This window comes from Hyperolius riggenbachi, chromosome 6 (assembly GCF_040937935.1).
Source record: "Hyperolius riggenbachi isolate aHypRig1 chromosome 6, aHypRig1.pri, whole genome shotgun sequence".
Classification (NCBI taxonomy): Eukaryota; Metazoa; Chordata; class Amphibia; order Anura; family Hyperoliidae; genus Hyperolius; species Hyperolius riggenbachi.
In genome coordinates, this window is record NC_090651.1 from 98,568,036 (window position 1) to 98,589,066 (window position 21,031).

Below are 21,031 nucleotides of genomic sequence, written 5' to 3' on the forward strand. Positions count from 1 at the left end.
GGTGCAATGTCTGGGGAAAGGCACAAGTTGAGACACCAGAATATCTGCAGGCATCCTGCAGCTTACAGCACCGCCCCCTTTCTTTCCCTGCTACAATTGACTACAGCTGTAGCAGCAGTGTGTGTACAGAGCTTGGAGCAGCAGTGTGTGTACAGAGCATGGAGCAGCAGCGTGTGAACAGAGCATGGATCAGCTCTGGGGAACTTAAAGGCAAACGGAGACCTCATACATTAAAGATTTGATACTTACCCAGGGCTTCCTTCCGCCCCATAAACACGTCTAAATCGAGCAGGAAATTGCATTATGTGTACCCAGCATGATGTCCTACCATATTATTACAATGTATGGTGCATGGCTGAGGGAGACCTTTCAGGAATCCCCCCCCCCCCCTGAAAATCCTGGGTTTGCCCCTGAAACTAACCATCATAAATGAATAACCCTAACTAATACTCACCTTTTGTTGTTTTCAACTCTGATGCTAAATCTTAAGCTGTGTACCATGCGATTTTTCCGACCAGCAATTTTTTGAGCAACTGTTTGCAATCTCGCAAAGTGGGTATACTGTAGGTGCATGATCACGCTAATGACATTTAGCGGCACGTGCCAATAACGACCGTCATGGCAGATTAGATCTTTAAGATCCCCAGCGACACCGCACAAAATACTGTGATCGCTTGAAGTCTTGTTCGGGCCCGTCGCGTAATGTTTTGTGACCTCGCGCATACCCACCGGCAGGAAGATGGATTGGGGAGCGCTCGTCGTGGACGAACATCGCTGAATCCATCTTCCTACATCGCCGTGGTGAGTATTCAGCTTCAGCATTTGGGCCCAAATCTTCTAGCCACCAGAATTGGCACAGATATAAATGGTGCTAACGATCATTTTGTTGATCCCCATTTCTAAACAATTCTTTTAGACTGATCGTATTGCTTATCATTTTTCCCTACGTTGGTGGACCTGAATAATTGTTTTGGCTCAATTGCAATGATCGGATCAGAAGGCTGATTGTTCGGGAAATTGGATCATTAAAGGGACTCTTAACGGTAATTAAAACGAAATTTGGTCTTACCTGGGGCCTCATCCAGCCCCCGTAGCCCGCAAGTCCTCCAGCATCCTCTTCTTCCCTCTCCTGGTCCCGCTGGCGGGTCTGGTAATCGGTGACTTCAGGGGAAGTCACGCGTAAGCGCCCCCGCCGTGCTCCAGTCACGTCATCACGCTGGTTGCCGTAAGCCTCCTGCACATGCGCGGTTCAGTATTTAGAGTACTGCGCAAGCACAGGATGTTTACGGTGACTGCCATGATGACACGTGGGGCATGCATTTAATGTTTTCCAACCGAACAGTGTTTCTCAACACGCGGTTCGCATACGCCAGGGGATATGTGAGACCACAGACGGGGGTACACAGTCAGGAGTGGACGCAGTGCAAAATGGGGGAGCATGCCCACACATAGCGGCAGGGAGGGGGGTCCACTCCCCGCTCCCTCACCTTGGTCTCACCATCAGCGCTTCCCCCTCCGACACTCATTAAAAGAAGCAGCGGCGGTGGCATAGTAAAAGGAACGCGTTCCACGCCGGAGGCCCTTCTCTGTCAGTGATGACACTACTTCCTGTTTATCAGGAAGTAGCGTCAGGCTCAGAGAAGATCAGACCTCCGGTGTGGAACGCAGAAGTAAGTGTGCGTTCCTTTTACCATGCCGCCACTGCTGCTATTAATGAGTGTCGGAGGGGGAAGCACTGACGGGGGAGCCCAAGGTGAAGGAGGGGGGAGTGGACCCCCCTCCCCGCTGCTATATTTGGGCATGCTCCCCCTTTTTTGCGCTGCTTCCCCCTCCTGGCTATACTGAGGGCGCCCATGCCTGACTAAACTGTGGGCACCCATGCCTGGCTATACTGGGGGCACCTATACCTAGCTATACTGGGGGCACCTATTCCTAGCTATACTGGGGCACCCATGCCAGGCTATACTGGAGGGAACCCATGCCTGGCTATACTTGGGGGGCACCCATGCCTGGCTATACTGGGGGGCACCCATGCCTGGCTATACTGGGGGGCACCCATGCCTGGCTATACTAAGTGCACCTATAAGGCCGAAAGCTTGCTTATTTTTATTCATTTTTAGTTAGCCAATAAATGGTATCATCCTGATTTAAAACTTCTTGCTTTTACTGATGGCTAACACGGTACAATACCCTATTGCTAGCTATACTGGGGGCACCCATGCCAGGCTATACTGGGGGCACCTATACCTAGCTATACTGGGGGGCACCCATGCCAGGCTATACTGGGGGGCACCCATGCCTGGCTATACTTGGGGGGCACCCATGCCTGGCTATACTGGGGGCACCTATACCTAGCTATACTGGGAGGCACCCATGCCAGGCTATACTGGGGGGCACCCATGCCTGGCTATACTGGTCTGGGAGCACCCATGCCCGTATATATTTGGGGCACCGACCAATGCCTGGCTATACTGAGGCCACTTATACCTAGCTACACTGGGGGCACCTATACCTAGCCATACTGAGGGCACCTATACTGGGGGTGGGCACCTATACATGGCTATCTCTAGCTATACTGGGGGCACCTATACCAGCGGTGGGGGTATATATATATATATATATATATTTGTGTTTGTGTGTATATATATATATATATATATTTGTGTGTGTATATATATATATATATATATATGTTTGGGGGTATATATATATATATATATATGTTGGGGGGGGGGAGCGTACTTGGCTGGAACTGAATTGTGATAAGGGGTACTTGGGTCGAAAAAGTTGAGAAACACCGCTCTAGAATTTTAATCATCATCTGGTTCATTAGGTAAGAGCCTGAAGTGGTCTCCATTACTGGTACTAAATAAATGAAATCACACAACTCTTATGTTACCTCACTATCTTAACTGTCTGTCCCCATCCTGTCCAGCTCTCAACTTTTCACCAACTTTTTTTTTTAATCTTTTTTTTTTTGTTCCCCTGTGATATTGCATCAGCACCGCAAATGTCACCCTTTCTCCCAGCCCAGATCAGAGCTTCCCCTGTGCTCCATCCATCCCCTCCAGCAGCCCTCATCTCCTCCCCTTATCACCCTATCTGTCTACCTCTCTCCCTTCCTTGACCCATCTCTCCTTCCATGTAGTCTCTCCTTGTCCCTCCTGTGCCCCCCTCTCCCCCTCCCCCTGTCCCAGCTCGGAGCTCCCCCAGCCTCACACAGCTCAGAGCCTGTAATTACTTGGCCATGCGGGGAGGGAGCGGGCTGCCCCAGCCGGTGCCGAGGCTTTTCCTGCCGCAGCTGCAGTATAGGGATGTGTGCGTCTCCCTGCTGCCCCCCCGGACTCCCTGTCCTGCTCATCATCCTCTGCCTGCACCCCGGATCTGCCTCCCGCTCTAAGGTAACACGCATCCCACCCATCCCACCGGCCCCCGGCGTGCAAGAGGTTAACCCGGGGGCACCACATGACCTTATCAGTGACAGGATTGCCTATGGATGATGTGTAGGAATTTCGGATGAGAGATCTAATAATGAAGTATAATTACATTATTGCTGTACATGGCTGTTGATGGGGAAGTTTTATGTACTGCATAACAATGCTGACAACAATATTTATAGATCATCTTATTATATATAGTAAAAGCTTACTGGGTCTTGCAAAAGTGATGAATTAGGTAAAATAAAACATTAGAAAGCATGCTGTATAATAGTGGTGAAGGCATAGCGCAGAGCTGTTTAAATAACCATGTGGCTTCATAGTTTGTGTATGTCTATAATTACATGTCTGTTTGCATAGTACTGTACAGTCTCTATATTTATATATAGTATAGTATGTGCGTCTACATAGTTATTCTGTCTATGGCATGTTGCATGTGATCATCTTTTTTTAGTTTTGTTGCAGAAATAGTTGAAAAAAAAAGTGACAGTGCAAGGAAGATTGTAGAAATGGATCAGCGCCACGAAAGATGCTGGCGCTATAGAAATCAATAATAATCAATCATAATCTATGCAGGATGGCACAGAAAGGATCGCTATTACACAGTGGAGATGCAAATGTGCAAAACAGAATTGGCTGTAGCTTTAAGGATGCGTGCGGACTACGCAATTGTACGCATTACCGCATGTGAACTTACTGCCCATATAACTGTATAGGCATGTTCACATTTCTGCATTGTACTAGATCATGTTGTCCTAACACACTTTCTACAGTGAGTTTCTAGATAACGCTTTAATGTGTGCTCAGCATTATACTTGGTATAACGTGTGTATTACGCATACACGTTGGGGTATATGAACAAAAGTGCTGTAAAGTTGCTGTGCGCAGGGGGTGCAGGACAGTCTTACCACAACAGTGGCAAGATATTGCGTGTTGCGCAATTAGTGCGACCTGCAGAACTTAGGTAATATGAGCGTTGCTAGAGTAATGCACATTTCGCTACGTGCATAGTGCATGTTACTCTAACAACACCTGCATTACCTAGGTAACGCTGGTTGCGCTAAATGCGCTTCTACATGCCCCATCCTGTCACCATAAGTAACGGTAAGATTGTTAAGTGCTCCCTGCACTTGACAACTTTACTGTACTTTTGTGCAAATGTGCTATAGTAAGAACTCGGCCTTAGGGATAGTTACTATAATATTACTATACCAGTGCAGGTTTATTTGTAAATGTTCCCCTGTATTGCTTCGATTATTATACGTCATTGCTGCATTCTAATAAAACATGCCCCAGACCACATCTTACAGGTATGCCTGTTTTAAGACTGTGGTTTACTACTGGAGAAATTCCATTTGTATTACAAGATTGCAAGAAACACAGATCAGTGCTGCTCAAGTCTTTTTTTCCTTTACTGTTATTAATATTGTATTTCTATTTCAGTTGGCAGCTTGGTAAGAACTTGCAGAGTTGACAGGCAGTCCAAAAAGCTCTCTTTTCCATCCATTGCAACAGTACTCTGAGTACAGATTGCATATAAGCACCCAACTTTGCTGCGTGAGTCAGGGCCAGGCCAAGGCAGAGGCGAGAGAGGCTCCAGCCTCAGGGCGCAGTGTAGGAGGGGGCGCACAACTCACTCAGCTATCATTCCCCTATTGTGTTTGAAGCAGAGAGAAATAAGAAAAGGGGATAATGGCAATGACTGCAAGCCAGATAACTAGAGATTAAGGTGTTTGTGGGGTTGGGGGCCCTGCGGCGCCTCTTAGTCTAATAGCAATCAGTGTGCGACAGCTGGGGTGGGAGGGATGGAGGGGCGCACTTTGGTGTCTCAGCCTTGGGTGCTGGAAGACCTTGTCCCGGCTCTGGCGTGAGTGATTAGCTGCACATAGCAGAATCCATTGCTGCACATTTTTAACAGCTAAAGATGTACTGGCAGGATAAGCCTCTTATCTGCCTGTGTTTGATCATCTCACTGTGGAATACCTAAGTTGTTATGTATATAGTAAGAAATTAAACAAGCTGAACCAATGGCTGTCCTTAAAGGACAACTGTAGTGAGGTATATGGAGACTGACATATTTACTTCCTTTTAAGCAATACCAGTTGCCTGGCTGCCCTGCCTCTAATACCTTTAGCCATAGACCCTGAACAAGCATGCAGCAGATCAGGTGTTTCTGACATTATTGTTAGATTTGACAAGATTAGCTGCATGCTTGTTTCTGGTGTGATTCAGACCCTACTGCAGCCAAATAGATCAGCAGGGCTGCCCGGCAACTGGCACTGCTTAAACGGATATAATTATAGCAGCCTCTATATACCTCTCACTACAGTTGTCCTTTAATCCTTGCAATATCCTCCTGAGGTGAACTGAACAGACTGCTTTCTTCTCAGCGTAAGTAAAATTTCCCTCTAAGATTATATACAGGATCTTCTAAAAAATTAGCATATTGTGATAAAGTTTATTATTTTCTGTAATGTACTGATAAACATTAGACTTTCATATATTTTAGATTCAAATACACACAACTGAAGTAGTTCAAACCTTTTATTGTTTTAATATTGATGATTTTGGCATACAGCTCATGAAAACCCAAATTTCCTATCTCAAAAAATTAGCATATTTCATCCGACCAATAAAAGAAAAGTGTTTTTAAAACAAAAAAAGTCAACCTTCAAATAATTATGTTCAGTTATGCACTCAATACTTGGTCGGGAATCCTTTTGCAGAAATGACTGCTTCAATGCGCCGTGGCATGGAGGCAATCAGCCTGTGGCACTGCTCAGGTGTTATGGAGGCCCAGGATGCTTCGATAGCGGCCTTAAGCTCATCCAGAGTGTTGGGTCTTGCATCTCTCAACTTTCTCTTCACAATATCCCACAGATTCTCTATGGGGTTCAGTTCAGGAGAGTTGGCAGGCCAATTGAGCACAGTAATACCATGGTCAGTAAACGATTTACCAGTGGTTTTGGCACTGTGAGCAGGTGCCAGGTCGTGCTGAAAAATGAAATCTTCATCTTCATAAAGCTTTTCAGCAGATGGAAGCATGAACCCACTTTTGAACCAGAAACAGCGGCAGAAGCGCCTGACCTGGGCTACAGAGAAGCAGCACTGGACTGTTGCTCAGTGGTCCAAAGTACTTTTTTCGGATGAAAGCAACTTTTACATGTCATTCGGAAATCAAGGTGCCAGAGTCTGGAGGAAGACTGGGGAGAGGGAAATGCCAAAATGCCTGAAGTCCAGTGTCAAGTACCCACAGTCAGTGATGGTCTGGGGTGCCATGTCAGCTGCTGGTGTTGGTCCACTGTGTTTTATCAAGGGCAGGGTCAATGCAGCTAGCTATCAGGAGATTTTGGAGCACTTGATGCTTCCATCTGCTGAAAAGTTTTATGGAGATGAAGATTTCAATTTTCAGCACGACCTGGCACCTGCTCACAGTGCCAAAACCACTGGTAAATCGTTTACTGGCCATGGTATTACTGTGCTCAATTGGCCTGCCAACTCTCCTGACCTGAATCCCATAGAGAATCTGTGGGATATTGTGAAGAGAAAGTTGAGGGACGCAAGACCCAACACTCTGGATGCACTTAAGGCCGCTATGGAAGCATTCTGGGCCTCCATAACACCTGAGCAGTGCCACAGGCTGATTGCCTCCGTGCCACGCCGCATTGAAGCAGTCATTTCTGCAAAAGGATTCCCGACCAAGTATTGAGTGCATAACTGAACATAATTATTTGAAGGTTGACTTTTTTTGTTTTAAAAACACTTTTCTTTTATTGGTCGGATGAAATATGCTAATTTTTTGAGATAGGAAATTTGGGTTTTCATGAGCTGTATGCCAAAATCATCAATATTAAAAAAATAAAAGGCTTGAACTACTTCAGTTGTGTGTAATGAATCTAAAATATATGAAAGTCTAATGTTTATCAGTACTTTACAGAAAATAATGAACTTTATCACAATATGCTAATTTTTTGAGAGCATCCTGTACAGCATGAAAAGTATGGTCTGATTACCAATAGGAGACCAGCCAAGCCATAGCGGGTTAACAAAATCAGTGATTGGCAGAGCATTTGTGTTACTGTTTAGACAGGAAGCAATTGCAGCAGGTGCTTTAACCTGTCCAGATAGAAAGCTCACCATAAAGAGATTGTCACCAGATCTGGGAAAAGGAAAAAAAAGTCATAGTTATTAAGGGGCAGAGGCAGAACCTCATTGGATAAATGCTTGGTTCTATCAAAACCCTGCTTTATAAATTCTCTCAAATTATTTTCATATGATCTGTAATATTAAGAGGACCTTGATACAAAGGTAACTTATTGTGGTGCAATCAGGGCCGGGCCGAGGCAGAGGCGAGAGAGGCTCCAGCCTCGGGGCGCAGTGTAGGAGGGGACACACAACTCACTCAGCTATCATTCCCCTATTGTGTTTGAAGCAGAGAGAAATAAGAAAAGGGATACATAGCAGTGACTACAAGCCAGATAACTAGAGATTAAGGTGTTGGGGGCCCTGGGGAGCCTCCTAGTCTAATAGCAATCAATGTGTGATGCTGGGATGGGGGGCGCACTTTGGTGTCTCAGCCTTGGGAGCTGGAGGACCTTGTCCCAGCTCTGGGTGCAATTGATCTTGGCACCAATGCTAGGCTATAGTATAGGCAAAACCAGATTACTTCAGCCTCTGGGTTTATTGACTTGGTGCAGAGAATTTTTTTTTACTAGACGTCCATATTGGGTGCCAGCACACAGCTATAACTATGCCAGTTCCGGTGGCCAGAAGATTTTGGCCCAAGTGCTAAGATTTAGCATTGGAGTTAAAGGAATACTGTAGGGGGTCGGGGGAAATTAGTTGAACTTACCCGGGGCTTCTAATGGTCCCCCGCACACGTCCTGTGCCCCTCACCGATGCTCCGGCCCCTTCCATTTACTTCTAGAATTTCAGACTTTAAAGTCTGTAAACCACTGCGCCTGCGTTGCCGTGTCCTCACTCCCGCTGATGTCACCAGAAGCGTAGTGTGCAGGCCCAGTATGGTCTATGCCTGCGCAGTACGCTGCTGGTGTCATCAGCGGGAGCATGGACACGGTAAAGCAGGCCCAGTGGTTTACGGATTTTAAAGTCTGAAATTCCAGAAGTGAACCGGAGGCGGGGCCCGGAGCGTCGGTGAGTGGCTGCGCGGGCACAGGACGTGTGCGGGGGACCATTAGGAGCCCTCAGTAAGTTCACCTCATTTTCCCCCGACTACCCTACAGTATTCCTTTAAAGACAACAAAAGGTGAGTATTAGGCTTAATCATTTATAATGGTTAGTTTCAGGGGATGGATTCAAGGTAGGTTAGTTTTAGAAGATAGAATCAGAAGGAGGTTATGTTGAGAGGAATACAGCTGGTTTTAGGAAAGGGCTGAGCTGACTTTAGGCATGGATTTTGGGGTTATGAATAATGTTAGGGGAAGGTTGGGGTTAGAGCTCAGGAATGGGTTAGGATTATGGAGAGAGAAAAGGAATAGGAAGAAGCTGATGTTAGGGGTGGGTGATGTAAGAGTAAGAGGTCAGAAAAATGTATTACGAAGGGGTTGGTCAGGGTAGGCTATTGATGAAGAGGTAGCACCAAAACACAGACAAAGGCAACTTCCTAAGAAAGACCTGCACTGCCTGTACTACTGCAAGGCTGTTAACAAACGGACCCCCCCCCCCCCCCCCCCCCATTGCCACATAACACACATTATTTGATCACTCCACTGGCTACCCATAAAATGAAAAATTCTATTTAAGGTTTTTGGCTTATTGGTATTCAAATTGTTGCACAATTTGGGGACTTGGATACCTAAGGATTTGTTGCAACTGCGCCACACCTACTTAGATCAAAAGGTTTTAATACCTTGGTCACCCCCAGAGTCCATCTCAAAACTTGTGGAGACAGAGCCTTCTGGCATGCTGCCCCTACACTTTAGAACTCCTTGTCACACCCAATCATGACAGCTCGATCCCTGGAAGCATTTAAGTCCAAACTAAAAATCCACCTATTATGTATGCCATTTATGAAAACCTGACTATTTTCAGTCCACCCTGCAACTATGTTTTGCTCCGAGACATACAGTGGTTTGCAAAAGTATTCGGCCCCCTTGAAGTTTTCCACATTTTGTCATATTACTGCCACAAACATGAATCAATTTTATTGGAATTCCACGTGAAAGACCAATACAAAGTGGTGTACACGTAAGAAGTGGAACTAAAATCATACATGATTACAAACATTAAAAAAAAAAATACTGTAAAGTGGGGTGTGCGTAATTATTCAGCCCCCTGAGTCAATCCTTTGTAGAACCACCTTTTGCTGCAATTACAGCTGCCAGTCCTTCCGTGAAATCCTTGCCCATTCTTCTTTGCAAAACAGCTCCAGCTCAGTCAGATTAGATGGACAGAGTTTGTGAACAGCAGTTTTCAGATTTTGCCACAGATTCTCGATTCGATTTAGATCTGGACGTTGACTGGGCCATTCTAACACATGGATATGTTTTGTTTTAAACCATTCCATTGTTGCCCTGGCTTTATGTTTAGGGTCATTGTCCTGCTGGAAGGTGAACCTCGGCCCCAGTCTCAAGTCTTTTGCAGACTCCAAGAGGTTTTCTTCCAAGATTGCCGTGTACTTGGCTCCATACATCTTCCCATCAACTCTGACCAGCTTTCCCGTCCCTGCTGAAGAGAAGCACCCCGAGAGCATGATGCTGCCATCACCATATTTGACAGTGGGGATGGTGTGTTCAGAGTGATGTGCAGTGTTAGTTTTCCGCCACACGAAAGTTCCATTTTTGTCTCATCTGACCAGAGCACCTTCTTCCACATGTTTGCTGTGTCCCCCACATGGCTTTCTTCTTGCCACTCTTCCATAAAGGCTAACTTTGTGCAGTGCATGACTAATAGTTGTCCTATGGACAGAGTCTCCCACCTGAGCTGTAGATCTCTGCAGCTCGTCCAGAGTCACCATGGGCCTCTTGACTGCATTTTTTTTTTAACAATTCAATTTTATTGAGTTTTCAACAAAAACAGGTACAACAAAGTGTCAATAAACTGCGTGACTAAGTAACATTGGTACAGCTTATATCAATAGACATAAGAATCCAAGATGTCATGAGAACATTTACATTTGCATTGGTTATAGAACAATACACAAGCAATAAAGATAAGTAACGTAGTAGCTAGTATTCATATACAGCTAAGTCCACATATGATGTTGTGTATATGATTGGGTAATCAGTAAATAACTGAGCTGCACCAATGTTGGAAGTGAGAGGAAATTAAGAGGGAGGAGAAAAAGAAGAGAAAGAGGGTAGAGAAGAAAGAGAAGAGGTCTCCGGAGCCTGCCCTCGTCCACCAAAAACAACCCAGAGGCTATCATATCCAGCATTGTGCAGAGGTAGATAGGGTACGGAAAGGGGTTATTCTGGACCAGACGGAAGAGCATCGACATTGTTGTACCAAGGGGCCCATATTTTGTCATACCTTTGAGGGCAGTTGCGACTCCTATACGTCAAATGATAAAGGGGTAAAGCCTTCATTATGGTACATTTTCAGAAATTGAAAGAAGGGGTTCTATCTGACTTCCAAGTGCGTAATATTTCTTTACGTGCATAAAAGCACAGTAGTCTGACTAAATATTGAGAGTGTTTGCCTGGCGGGGTACCATCTAATAGTCCTCTTGACTGCATTTCTGATCAGCGCTCTCCTTGTTCGGCCTGTGAGTTTAGGTGGACGGCCTTGTCTTGGTAGGTTTCCAGGTGTGCTATACTCCTTCCATTTCTGAATGATTGATTGAACAGCACTCCGTGGGATGTTCAAGGCTTTGGAAATCTTTTTGTAGACTAAGCCTGCTTTAAATATCTCAATAACTTTATCCCTGACCTGTCTGGTGTGTTCTTTGGACTTCATGGTGTTGTTGCTCCCAATATTCTCCTAGACAACCTCTGACGCCGTCACAGAGCAACTGTATTTGTACTGACATTAGATTACACACAGGTGCAATCTATTTAGTCATTAGCACTTATCAGGCAATGTCTATGGGTGACTAACTGCACTCAGACCAAAGGGGGCTGAATAATTACGCACACCCCACTTTGCAGTTATTTACTTGTAAAAAATGTTTGGAATCATGTATAGTTTTCGTTCCACTTCTCACGTGTACACCACTTTGTGTTGGTCTTTCACGTAGCATTCCAATAAAATTGATTCATGTTTGTGGCAGTAATGTGACAAAATGTGGAAAACTTCAAGGGTGCCGAATACTTTTGCAAACCACTGTATCTATACATTTGACTCCTCTGGGAGAAAAGTGATTTACAAATGGTATTGTGTCATGTAACCGCAGCACACAGGTACCAGCAATCCTATTTCTGATACTCTAATACACCAGCAATCTTTTTGAAATGTACCCCTTTACACCTGTTGCTGCTGTGCTAAGATATTAGATACATTTATGGATGGATGTCGTTGCTTTGAGCCTGTGTCATTTATATGATGCTCTTAAACTTGGATGGTGAGAAAGGTGGAGGTAGCAGTGTTGGCTGAGCAAGAATAAGTGGAGGCTTTTCTTTTAGCTGCCAATCATATTCCTCCTGTAAATTGTCTTAGTACTTCCTTCACATTTTTTAGATGATTTGTTTCAAAGGAGGATGACAGTGAAAGCCAATGAAAAAGGGATGCTTGCAGAGATGGATTATGATGAAATGGGGCCCTAGGCAAGGTAGTCGCTTTGGCTCCCCCTTATGGTCCTTTAGGTAATCTGAAGAATAGAGGGGTCAATGAAAGTGGCAATTGGGCCCCCTTTACACCCACTAGCCCCAGGCACCTGCCTAGGTTGCCTTGTGAATGATCCTATTCTGTGCTCAATTCTCTTTACCTTACTGCATGCTTGATGTGAACGAAGCTGCATGGTCTCCACTATACATCTCCGGTATATCCCCAGCTTTTTAATTCTCCTGTGCCAGTGGCGTAGCTAAGGAGCTGTGGGCCCTGATGCAAGTTTGACAATGGGGCCCCCCAAAGCACTCTATACATAATAATTGACACGACGCACCAAAACCTGCCAATGGCAACTACAGTGTCAGAGGTGCAAGAAGAGAATGGGGAGCAGTTTCTTAATGATTACCAATATTCAAAGTATCTATAGAAGTGATTATTATGAGCACAGGACCAATAGAGAGCTAATACTGCAGTTGAGGGAGGGCCCTTTGGGGCTCCTCTGGCCCAAGGGCTCCAATGCGGTCGCAACCTCTGCACCCCCTATTGCTACGCCCCTGCTCCTGTGCCAGTGGCACTGTCACCTCAGATGGCAACATTAATGCACTTGGTAGGACTCTGCACTGTAAAGAGTCCATGGGAGGCATGCATATTCCAGCCAATAGATGAATAGAATGGCTGGCCTGAGGGCTGGAGAGTCTCACCTCTTTGGTTCTGCATTACTGGGTGATAGAATTTTTCAGATCTTCCCTTGACTTGCTGGGTCACAGGAGAATTCACAAGTTCACTGGATTGTGAATGGTGAGACCTCATGTTACCCTGAGCATAGAAGTCACATGTTTTTTGGTTTCTTTTCTTCTGAAGCCCCCATGCAGCTACAGACCACTTGCCATAGGATTCAGCACAGATTAACCCTTGCTGCTCAGCCTCTCAAGGCCTGCTTGTGTTGAAGGGATTTATTCACAATTCATTCTGGAGGAAAGAAATCCAGTTGTGGATGTTCAGTTTCATATGTCAGCATTTACAAAGCATCTTTCTTCATTTCCCTCATCTCCCCATTTATCACTTCACACCATCTTCCTAATCCTTTCCTTCTGCTCTTGCCCCTCCAGCAGTGAAGGGGTGGAACATCTAACTGCTGGCGTCCCTTTTAAGTAGGAGATCAAACACTTTAGCTAGAAGAGAGGTTTACAGCTTCTAACACCACCAGGCCTGGGGGTAGTGGAGGGAGAAAGAAGGAGGAAGACAAATGACCTATACTCAAGCATTATTTCTTACTACCTCTTGAGGATCCCATCTTTATATTGAGTTCTTTTCTTTCTGGGACTTCTGGATTTTTTCCTCTTTCCAGACCCTCTGTAGTTGTGTTTTAAGGTCTTTGCATGTCTTGTGGATGTTGTGGTTGCTTCCACCATCTAGGAATACAAGAGCTAGAAAAAGCTTTCCTACAGCAGGTCTAGACATAGTGTTCGCACACTTATCCTCCCATCATAGGGCTTTTGAAGTGATTTTTTAAAGTGAATGGGAACCGCATTTAAATAAAAATGAAACAAATACTTACCTAAGGAGAGGGAAGGCTCTGGGTCGTATAGAGCCTTCTGTCTCCTCTCTCGGTGCCCTCTATCCTGTGCTGGCTCCCCCCGTTTCAATCCCCCACCGAAAGCGTATTTGGGAGTCTTCGGGAGCCGTGTCCTCCCGAAGACGTGCGGCTCCATACTGCACACACGTGAGCGTGTAAGAGAGCGTGCTTGCGCAGGCGCAGTACAGGGCCGCCCTTCTTCAGGAGCACTCGGGCTCCCTGAAAACTTCTGAAACCTCCTTCGGCCGGGTAAAGCAGTATTTGACTAATTTAGTCAAATACTGCTACCGGGCGAGCCAGCACCGGAACGATGGGACCAGGAGAGGAGTGGGAAGGCTTTATAGGACCCAGAGCCTTCCCTCTCCTTAGGTAAGTATCTGTCTCATTTTTTTAAATGCGGTTCCCATTCACTTTAAGGTTATACTAGGAATGTGCCTAGCGATTTTCTAAGCATGCCCTAGTGGGTTTTTTGGAGCGTTTTGGTGTAGCGTTTTTATATTTTGTTACAGTAGAGCTTTAACTGAACAGCTTCTGTAATAAAAACGCTTGGAAAATCGCTCTGATCTAGCACTTTCCAGAGCTATTTTCCACTTTCCTATACTTAACATTGAGGCTGGATCGCCTCAGAAATCATTAAAAATGCTGCAGGATCCAAGTTTTGCGTTTGGGGGAAAAAAAAGAATCACTCTGGTGTGCACCTTCCATTGAAATACATTAGCCAAGCGCTTTTCAAAGCACAAGTGTTTTTAAAGAGACTCCGTAACAAAAATTGCATCTTGTTTTTTATCATCCTACAAGTTCAAAAAGCTATTCTAATGTGTTCTAGCTTACTGCAACACTTTCTGCTATCACAGTCTCTGTAATAAATCAATGTATCTTTCCCCTGTCAGACTTGTGGCCTGTGTCTGGAAGGCTGCCAAGTTCTTCAGTGTTGTGGTTCTGCTATGAACTCTCCCTTCCAGGCCCCTCTCTGCACACTGCCTGTGTGTCATTTAGATTAGAGCAGCTTCTCTCTTCTCTCTTATCTTTTACAAGCTGGATAAATCGTCCTCTGAGCTGGCTGGGCTTTCACATACTGAGGAATTACAGACAAGGGCAAAGCTGTTTGCAGGAAGAAAAGAGCAGCCTGACACTTCAGTGCATGGGGGAAAGAAACACACAAATGATCTCTTGAGATTCAAAAGGAAGGCTGTATACAGGCTGCTTGTGTATGGATGTATTTTCTATGTGTGGACATACTGTACATCAACCTACTTCCTGTTTTGGTGGCCATTTTGTTTGTTTATAAACAAACTTTTTAAAACTGTTTTTAACCACTTTTAATGCGGGGAGGAGTGGCGAAATTGTGTCAGAGGGTAATAGGAGATGTCCCCTAATGCACTGGTATGTTTACTTTTGTGCGATTTTAACAATACAGATTCTCTTTAAAAACACTCAGAACTGCTCTTGATGTGCACCAGCCCATAGTGCCAAGACAGCTGCTGGAATTCCAGTACCATTTAATTTGTTTAATAAAGCGATATAAAGTGCAGGAATAGTGTAAACCAGACTTTCTCAAACTTTTTACCCTGGAGGAACCCTGCAATTAACTTTTGGATCTCAAGGAACCCCTGAAAACACTTTTTTTGATCCCGAGGAACCCCTACATTTATTTTTCAGGAGGCGTGGTCTTTAAAATTTGGTGTGGCTGTTTATTTCACTACCCCCTATTACAATAATCTCATTATAATGTCTCCTTATCCTAGTGCTTTTTATTAATGTGCTCATTATTATTCTGACCTCCAATTAAGATCTTATTTTTACAGTACCCCCAGTTACAATGTGCCCATTATACTTTCCCCAGATGGGGGAAAATGCTAGGGAACCCCTGTAGAGTACTCAAGGAACCCTGGGGTTCCAGGCAACCCTGGTTGAGAGAGCCTAGTGTAAACAGTGCAGTAACTACTGTTACTGTAACAGCGAATAAGATCTTATGCTAGGAATACACAATGAGATTTTGTGTCAGATTTACTGTCAGATCGATTATTTCAGACAGGTCCGATCTAATTTCCAATTAATTTTCTGTTTACTTCTATGGGAAATCGATCAGAAAATCGATAGGAAATAAGATCGGACCTGCCGGAAATAATCAATCTGACAGTAAATCTGACAGAAAATCTCTCCTTGTGTATTCCTGAATGTAGCAAGGATGGAACAGAGGCGCCAATAACAGGATAAAACCTTCAAAAAAAGTTTAAAAGAGGAGGTAGGGGTGGACTTACCTATTGGTTGATTTAATAGTCAACAATGAAATTTATTTATACACTCCACAATGCAACGCGTTTCGTAGGATCAAATCCGCTTCATCAGGTAATAACGGAAGCAATAACTGGGAAAAATCAGAGACATATAGCTAAGAGCCTGGCATTACTCTTTGTCACAAGTGTGACAAAGAGATTAAAACTCTTGCCTTCAGTAAAGCTCAGACTTTGGCAGTAGACATGTCTTGTCATCCAATTATTTTTCCCAATGAAAGATCATCATTCACACAGTTGTTCTAGTAAGATCCGCACCAACACATAACTTTTGTGAGATGTTATTTTTCGCTGGTAGGAAATGGGGTGTTCTCTGCATATCCCTGTACACTGGAAATGACAAACACAGTGCGAGTTTGTATTGCAGAACTGGCATTCATGTTGGTGTAGTAGAGATACTACCGCTTCACAAATACAAAAGTAGCTGCTAAAGGTTTTGAGATGGGGACTTAAAAAGAATATATACATACCTGGCGTTTCCTCCAGCCCTTATCCAGGCTTATTGCTCCTCCTCCTCGTTCTTCTGCAATTGGCCCGGGAAAGTCCTCCCGTCTGGGGCCAGCTGTGCATGCGCTGCACGGGCACGTGTGCTCCCGCTGCGTTCTGTTGCCTTTGCAGTACTAGGGCGCAGGTGCAGAACGCTCCCATCGACAGGAGCGAGACAGAGCAGCGCACGTGGCTGGACTGGGGCTGCACCGACTGGCTCCAACTGGACGACTTACTGGGGCCAGTTACAGACCAACGAGGAGGTGGAGGAGGACGGCATGGGAGTGATAAGCCTGGAGGTAGCTGGAGGAAGCCCCAGGTGTGTATATTTTATTTTTAAGTCCCCATCTCAGGTAGTACACTTTAAAAAAAAAAAAACATTTCTTTGTTACAGCTGATACAAATCCTGCAAATAGATATGCAGTGTATCTACTTCCTGTTTTCATGGAAGCAGACATATTGTTAACATTCTGTGCTTTAAAATGAGCCTCTCTGCTGTGGCAGTCAGCTGACACCGCTGAGGGATCAAAGTACAACTTGTGATTAGACACAGGTGAGGGGTAATTAGATCAGCTAAACTCTCTAAATATGTACAGGGTGCATTACTCTGTATTCTTTTTGTCCTGTGCAAGAGCTCAAGTCAACTTTAAAGTGCAATCGGGGCAGTTCAAGTTTGCAAAATGACTTGTGTAGCACTGATATGTCATAGCATTTTTGTAACAAAAGTGGAATTTCAATTCAAATAATCTTCACCTATTGTACATTTATTTAATCTTAACTTTGTAAAACCTGTAATATAACTTTGCTTTGTTATAGATATCAGTAGAGTGTCATTAGGCCTAATTTCTAAGGTCTTCAAGGACTGTGTGTGATTGTACAAAAATAGCGATGCTCCAAATCCGGCTGGCATTATGTAAAAATTGCTGCTGTTGGCTAGGATTGGACAATGAGATGCTAATAAATTTAAGTTGATGCACACTGCATGCTAATTTATTCAAATTGAAAATTGGCCAAACTAAAAATTAAGCTGCTGTATTTAATTGGTTGGTTTTCAAGCTGCTTACATTTGTATACAAATGAACATAACATTTGCATCAACTCAGAGTTATTAACATCTTATTGACCATCCCTGCTGTAAAATGGCAAAAATTTGTAACAGTCATCTGGCTCATTGACTACAGCAGTGATTGCTGAAAATTTAGCCAATTAGGAATTGTGTGTTTGCAGTGACAACTTTTTCCCTCCCCCCCCCCCCCCCCTTAAAGTGGGATAAAACTCTGACATATTCAATAAAAATGTGTTTTCTTAATTTTCATTGCCCATACAGTTATCATATTTGCTTTTGTCCACAAGCAATATCGTCTGTTTACAAATTACAAGTTCCCAAAGTACAGTTTATCTGCTCTGAAAGCTGCTGTTGTATTTTATTGCATAGCTGCTATATTTATATATTAAAGGGCAGCTGTCAGCCATTCTATCTCAGAAAAAACCCGCATACATAAGTAGATATATACTTGCTCTACTTAAATAACATATGCATTGCACTGTCCACATTTTGATTTTACTGATTTTTCTATGGTAAAAAAAGAGAAAATCCTTCTTAGGTTTCTCCATTTTAATGGTGTCTAGTTTAAAGCCAATCCTGATGTAATTTCCTCCCTTACTCTCCTCTGCCTGATTGTGTATGCATTGCCCGCCCTCCTCCTAGTCTTCAAGCACTCCCACTCAGCTCTGCAATAGAAAGGGCATTGTCTCAGCATTAGAAAAATTGGCCAATCAAAGGTGTAGGAGGGGAAAACAGGAGGGAAAAAGGCTTCAGCCAGTCAGGCTGCATTAGTTAAAGGGAAAGTCCAGGAAGACTTAAAATAAAAAAAACACTTACCTGGGGCTTCCTCCAGCCCCTGACAGTCATCCTGTGCCCTTGCCGCAGCTCCGGTGGCTCCCAGTCCCCTCCGGAGCCGATGCCGACCTTGCTAGGTAGGCATCTACTTGCCCTACAGCGTGTGGCTCACGGAGTTGCACTGACATCATCCGGATTGTACTGCGCAGGTGCAGAACTACCGCACCTGCGCAGTACAGTCCGGCTGACGTCAGCATGACTACGCGAGCTGTTGGAGCGCAAGTAGGCCTCTTTTACCGTTGAGGATCTCAGGCCACCTGTGAGGAGCAGAGCTGCGGCGAAGGCACAGGACGGCTGCAAGGGGCTGGAGGAAGCCCCAGGTAAGTAGATTTTTTTATTTTTATCCTCTATGACGTATCCTTTAAGTCTGAGGGGAAAATAGAGAAGCAAAGAAGGACAACCCAGCATGCCCTACAACTTTCTTTGTGCGGCAATGTACCAAATAAGAGTCAGGTAAACAGGGGAATGATCATTTATCAACATGAAAAGTAATAGTGATTTTTAACTTTTGGATTGCCTGGTTAGCATGCTTATTACTTGTTTACCAGATAAAAATAAAGAATTGGTTTTTGATTTTATGCCTGGCTGTTAAGCCCCGTCTACACGGGGAGATGTTGGGGAGATGTTGTGGCAATCGGCGGCCTGTTGCGCGTCCCCGCGCGTGCCCGCCGCGTCCCCGCTCGCCACGCTTGCGCCGCATTCGATTCCCCGCTCGTGCCCGCTCGTCCCCGCCGGCGCCGCTTATCTCCCGCACGATTCCCTGCCATTGTCCCCTCGCGGGGATCGAGCAGGGAATCGGCGGTGCGGAGATCCGTCCTGTCGGATCTTATCAATCGAGCCGCATCAGCGGCTCGATTGATAAGGAGCATCGCGGCCGCATCTACTCGTGTAGATGCGGCTTTACACTTTAAAATCTATCTAGTGACTATTTCTCTCCTTTTATTACCTTCTGCTAAGCATGCAGCTGAGTTAACTCACTGCCAGGAATGTTTAGTAATTGTGGCTGATAAGGAAATGTAAACAAAAGACAATGTATTCACTTTCTCTGTACAGGTTGCAAAGCTTCCCTCTGAAGAAGAAAGTGTTGTGTTTAACTGTTTAAACGCTATTCTGCTGTAAATAATCTTTTAGAGCAGCTTGTATTTAAAGTGCAGAAGACAGCAGCTGATAAACTTTCAGCAATCCTTACTTCAGTCTGGCTTGACTAAGGCAAGGATTGCAACCTTTGGTTGTCTAATTAAACAATCTCAGCCGTGTTTGATGGATTATTTATGCTTTTCAGTCCTAGAAAACATTAGTAAATTGTGTCCATTGTGTTGCGGGGCTGTGCTGTTTGCTGACGGTCTCTGGTCTTGTCAGGACAGCAGTGAGGTGTGGGATGAAGATGTGACTGAGTGGTGGGGTGAGTGGAGTTCCTGGTCTACCTGCTCTCGAACCTGTGGAGGAGGAGTGATGTCTCGAGAAAGACATTGCCTACGGCAGAGGTAAGTGAGTGTTTCTGGACCCCCTACAAACCTGGATTATTATTGCTAATTAATACAGTGCTGTCATGTGCTGTGCAACTGAATAATATACAAAGTTGAGCCATTGAATTATGGGCACCTGCTAATAGCCAGAACAACCCCCTCTGGCAGCAAGAAGGGTAGCCAGGCACTGAGGGAGTGACTCTGTAAGATGCTGGATGGCTGATAGAGGTATCTAATCCAAGGTACAAACCATACAATTTTCTGTTAGATTTACCTACCAGATTGATTTATTCCAACATGTCCGATCTCAAATTCGATAGATTTTCTGATCGATTTCCGCTCACTCCTATGGAAATCAATAGGAAAATCAATTGGAAAATCGATCGAAATTAAGATTGGACACGTTGAAAAAAAATCAATCTGGCAAGTAAATCTAACAGAAAATTGTATGGTGTTTGGTATTGTGTGTACCTAGCATTAAGCCATGGAGGCTACATTTATCCAATAGTTGTTGATAGGGTAATGGTGGTGGATCCAGTTGCTGAACTTGTCAATCAAGGTGATGCCAAATTTAAAGGATACATTTGGGAATTAAAGAAAAAAGAGTTTTACTCACCTGGGGCTTCTCCCAGCTCCTCTGTTAGATCCCACGGTGCAGTTCTGCTCTGAGCCAGGCCTCCGGTCGCCCCTCCATAAGCTCGCGACCCGCGGCCGGCATCTTCTGGGCATGTGTGGGCACGCCACGCATCTCTCATGATTGTGCCCCCGGCACTGGGAGCATACTGTGCTTGCGCAGTTCAATTCTCTACGATCACTAGCAGGGCCTGCACGCATTTCTTTTAATTCCCGGATGTATCCTATTTAGAACTGGGGAAATTGGAACCCAGGGCATTGAGCTGAAGACATGACTCATCAGGTAAGGCAACCTCATGCAATTCCACTGTTAGTACTTCTAGTATCACAGTGTAACAAAATGCACAGAAGTACAGTTAGTTGCTCCACAGTAGCTTGCCAATCAGCTTGTATCAACCTGTGTGGCCAATGTTCACCTCTTAAATCGATGGCTCACGCAGCACGTTATCCGGTCATCAAAAAGGTTCTACTCGGCAACTGATGGTGCACTTTAACCGGAACAGTGTGTAACT

General features: G+C 44.7%; 1 protein-coding gene across 1 annotated transcript in view; it reads left to right on the forward strand.

The window, feature by feature from the left end:
* The first annotated feature begins 702 nt into the window (after window positions 1–702).
* The window catches only part of ADAMTSL2 (ADAMTS like 2), a 105,767-nt gene continuing 85,438 nt past the window's right edge, over window positions 703–21,031 (forward strand). The window contains exons 1-4 of the mRNA XM_068242081.1: window positions 703–801; window positions 1,620–1,670; window positions 3,313–3,401; window positions 19,785–19,904. Coding sequence (XP_068098182.1) covers window positions 703–801; window positions 1,620–1,670; window positions 3,313–3,401; window positions 19,785–19,904 — 359 coding nt within the window. The remainder of the gene's footprint in view (window positions 802–1,619; window positions 1,671–3,312; window positions 3,402–19,784; window positions 19,905–21,031) is intronic.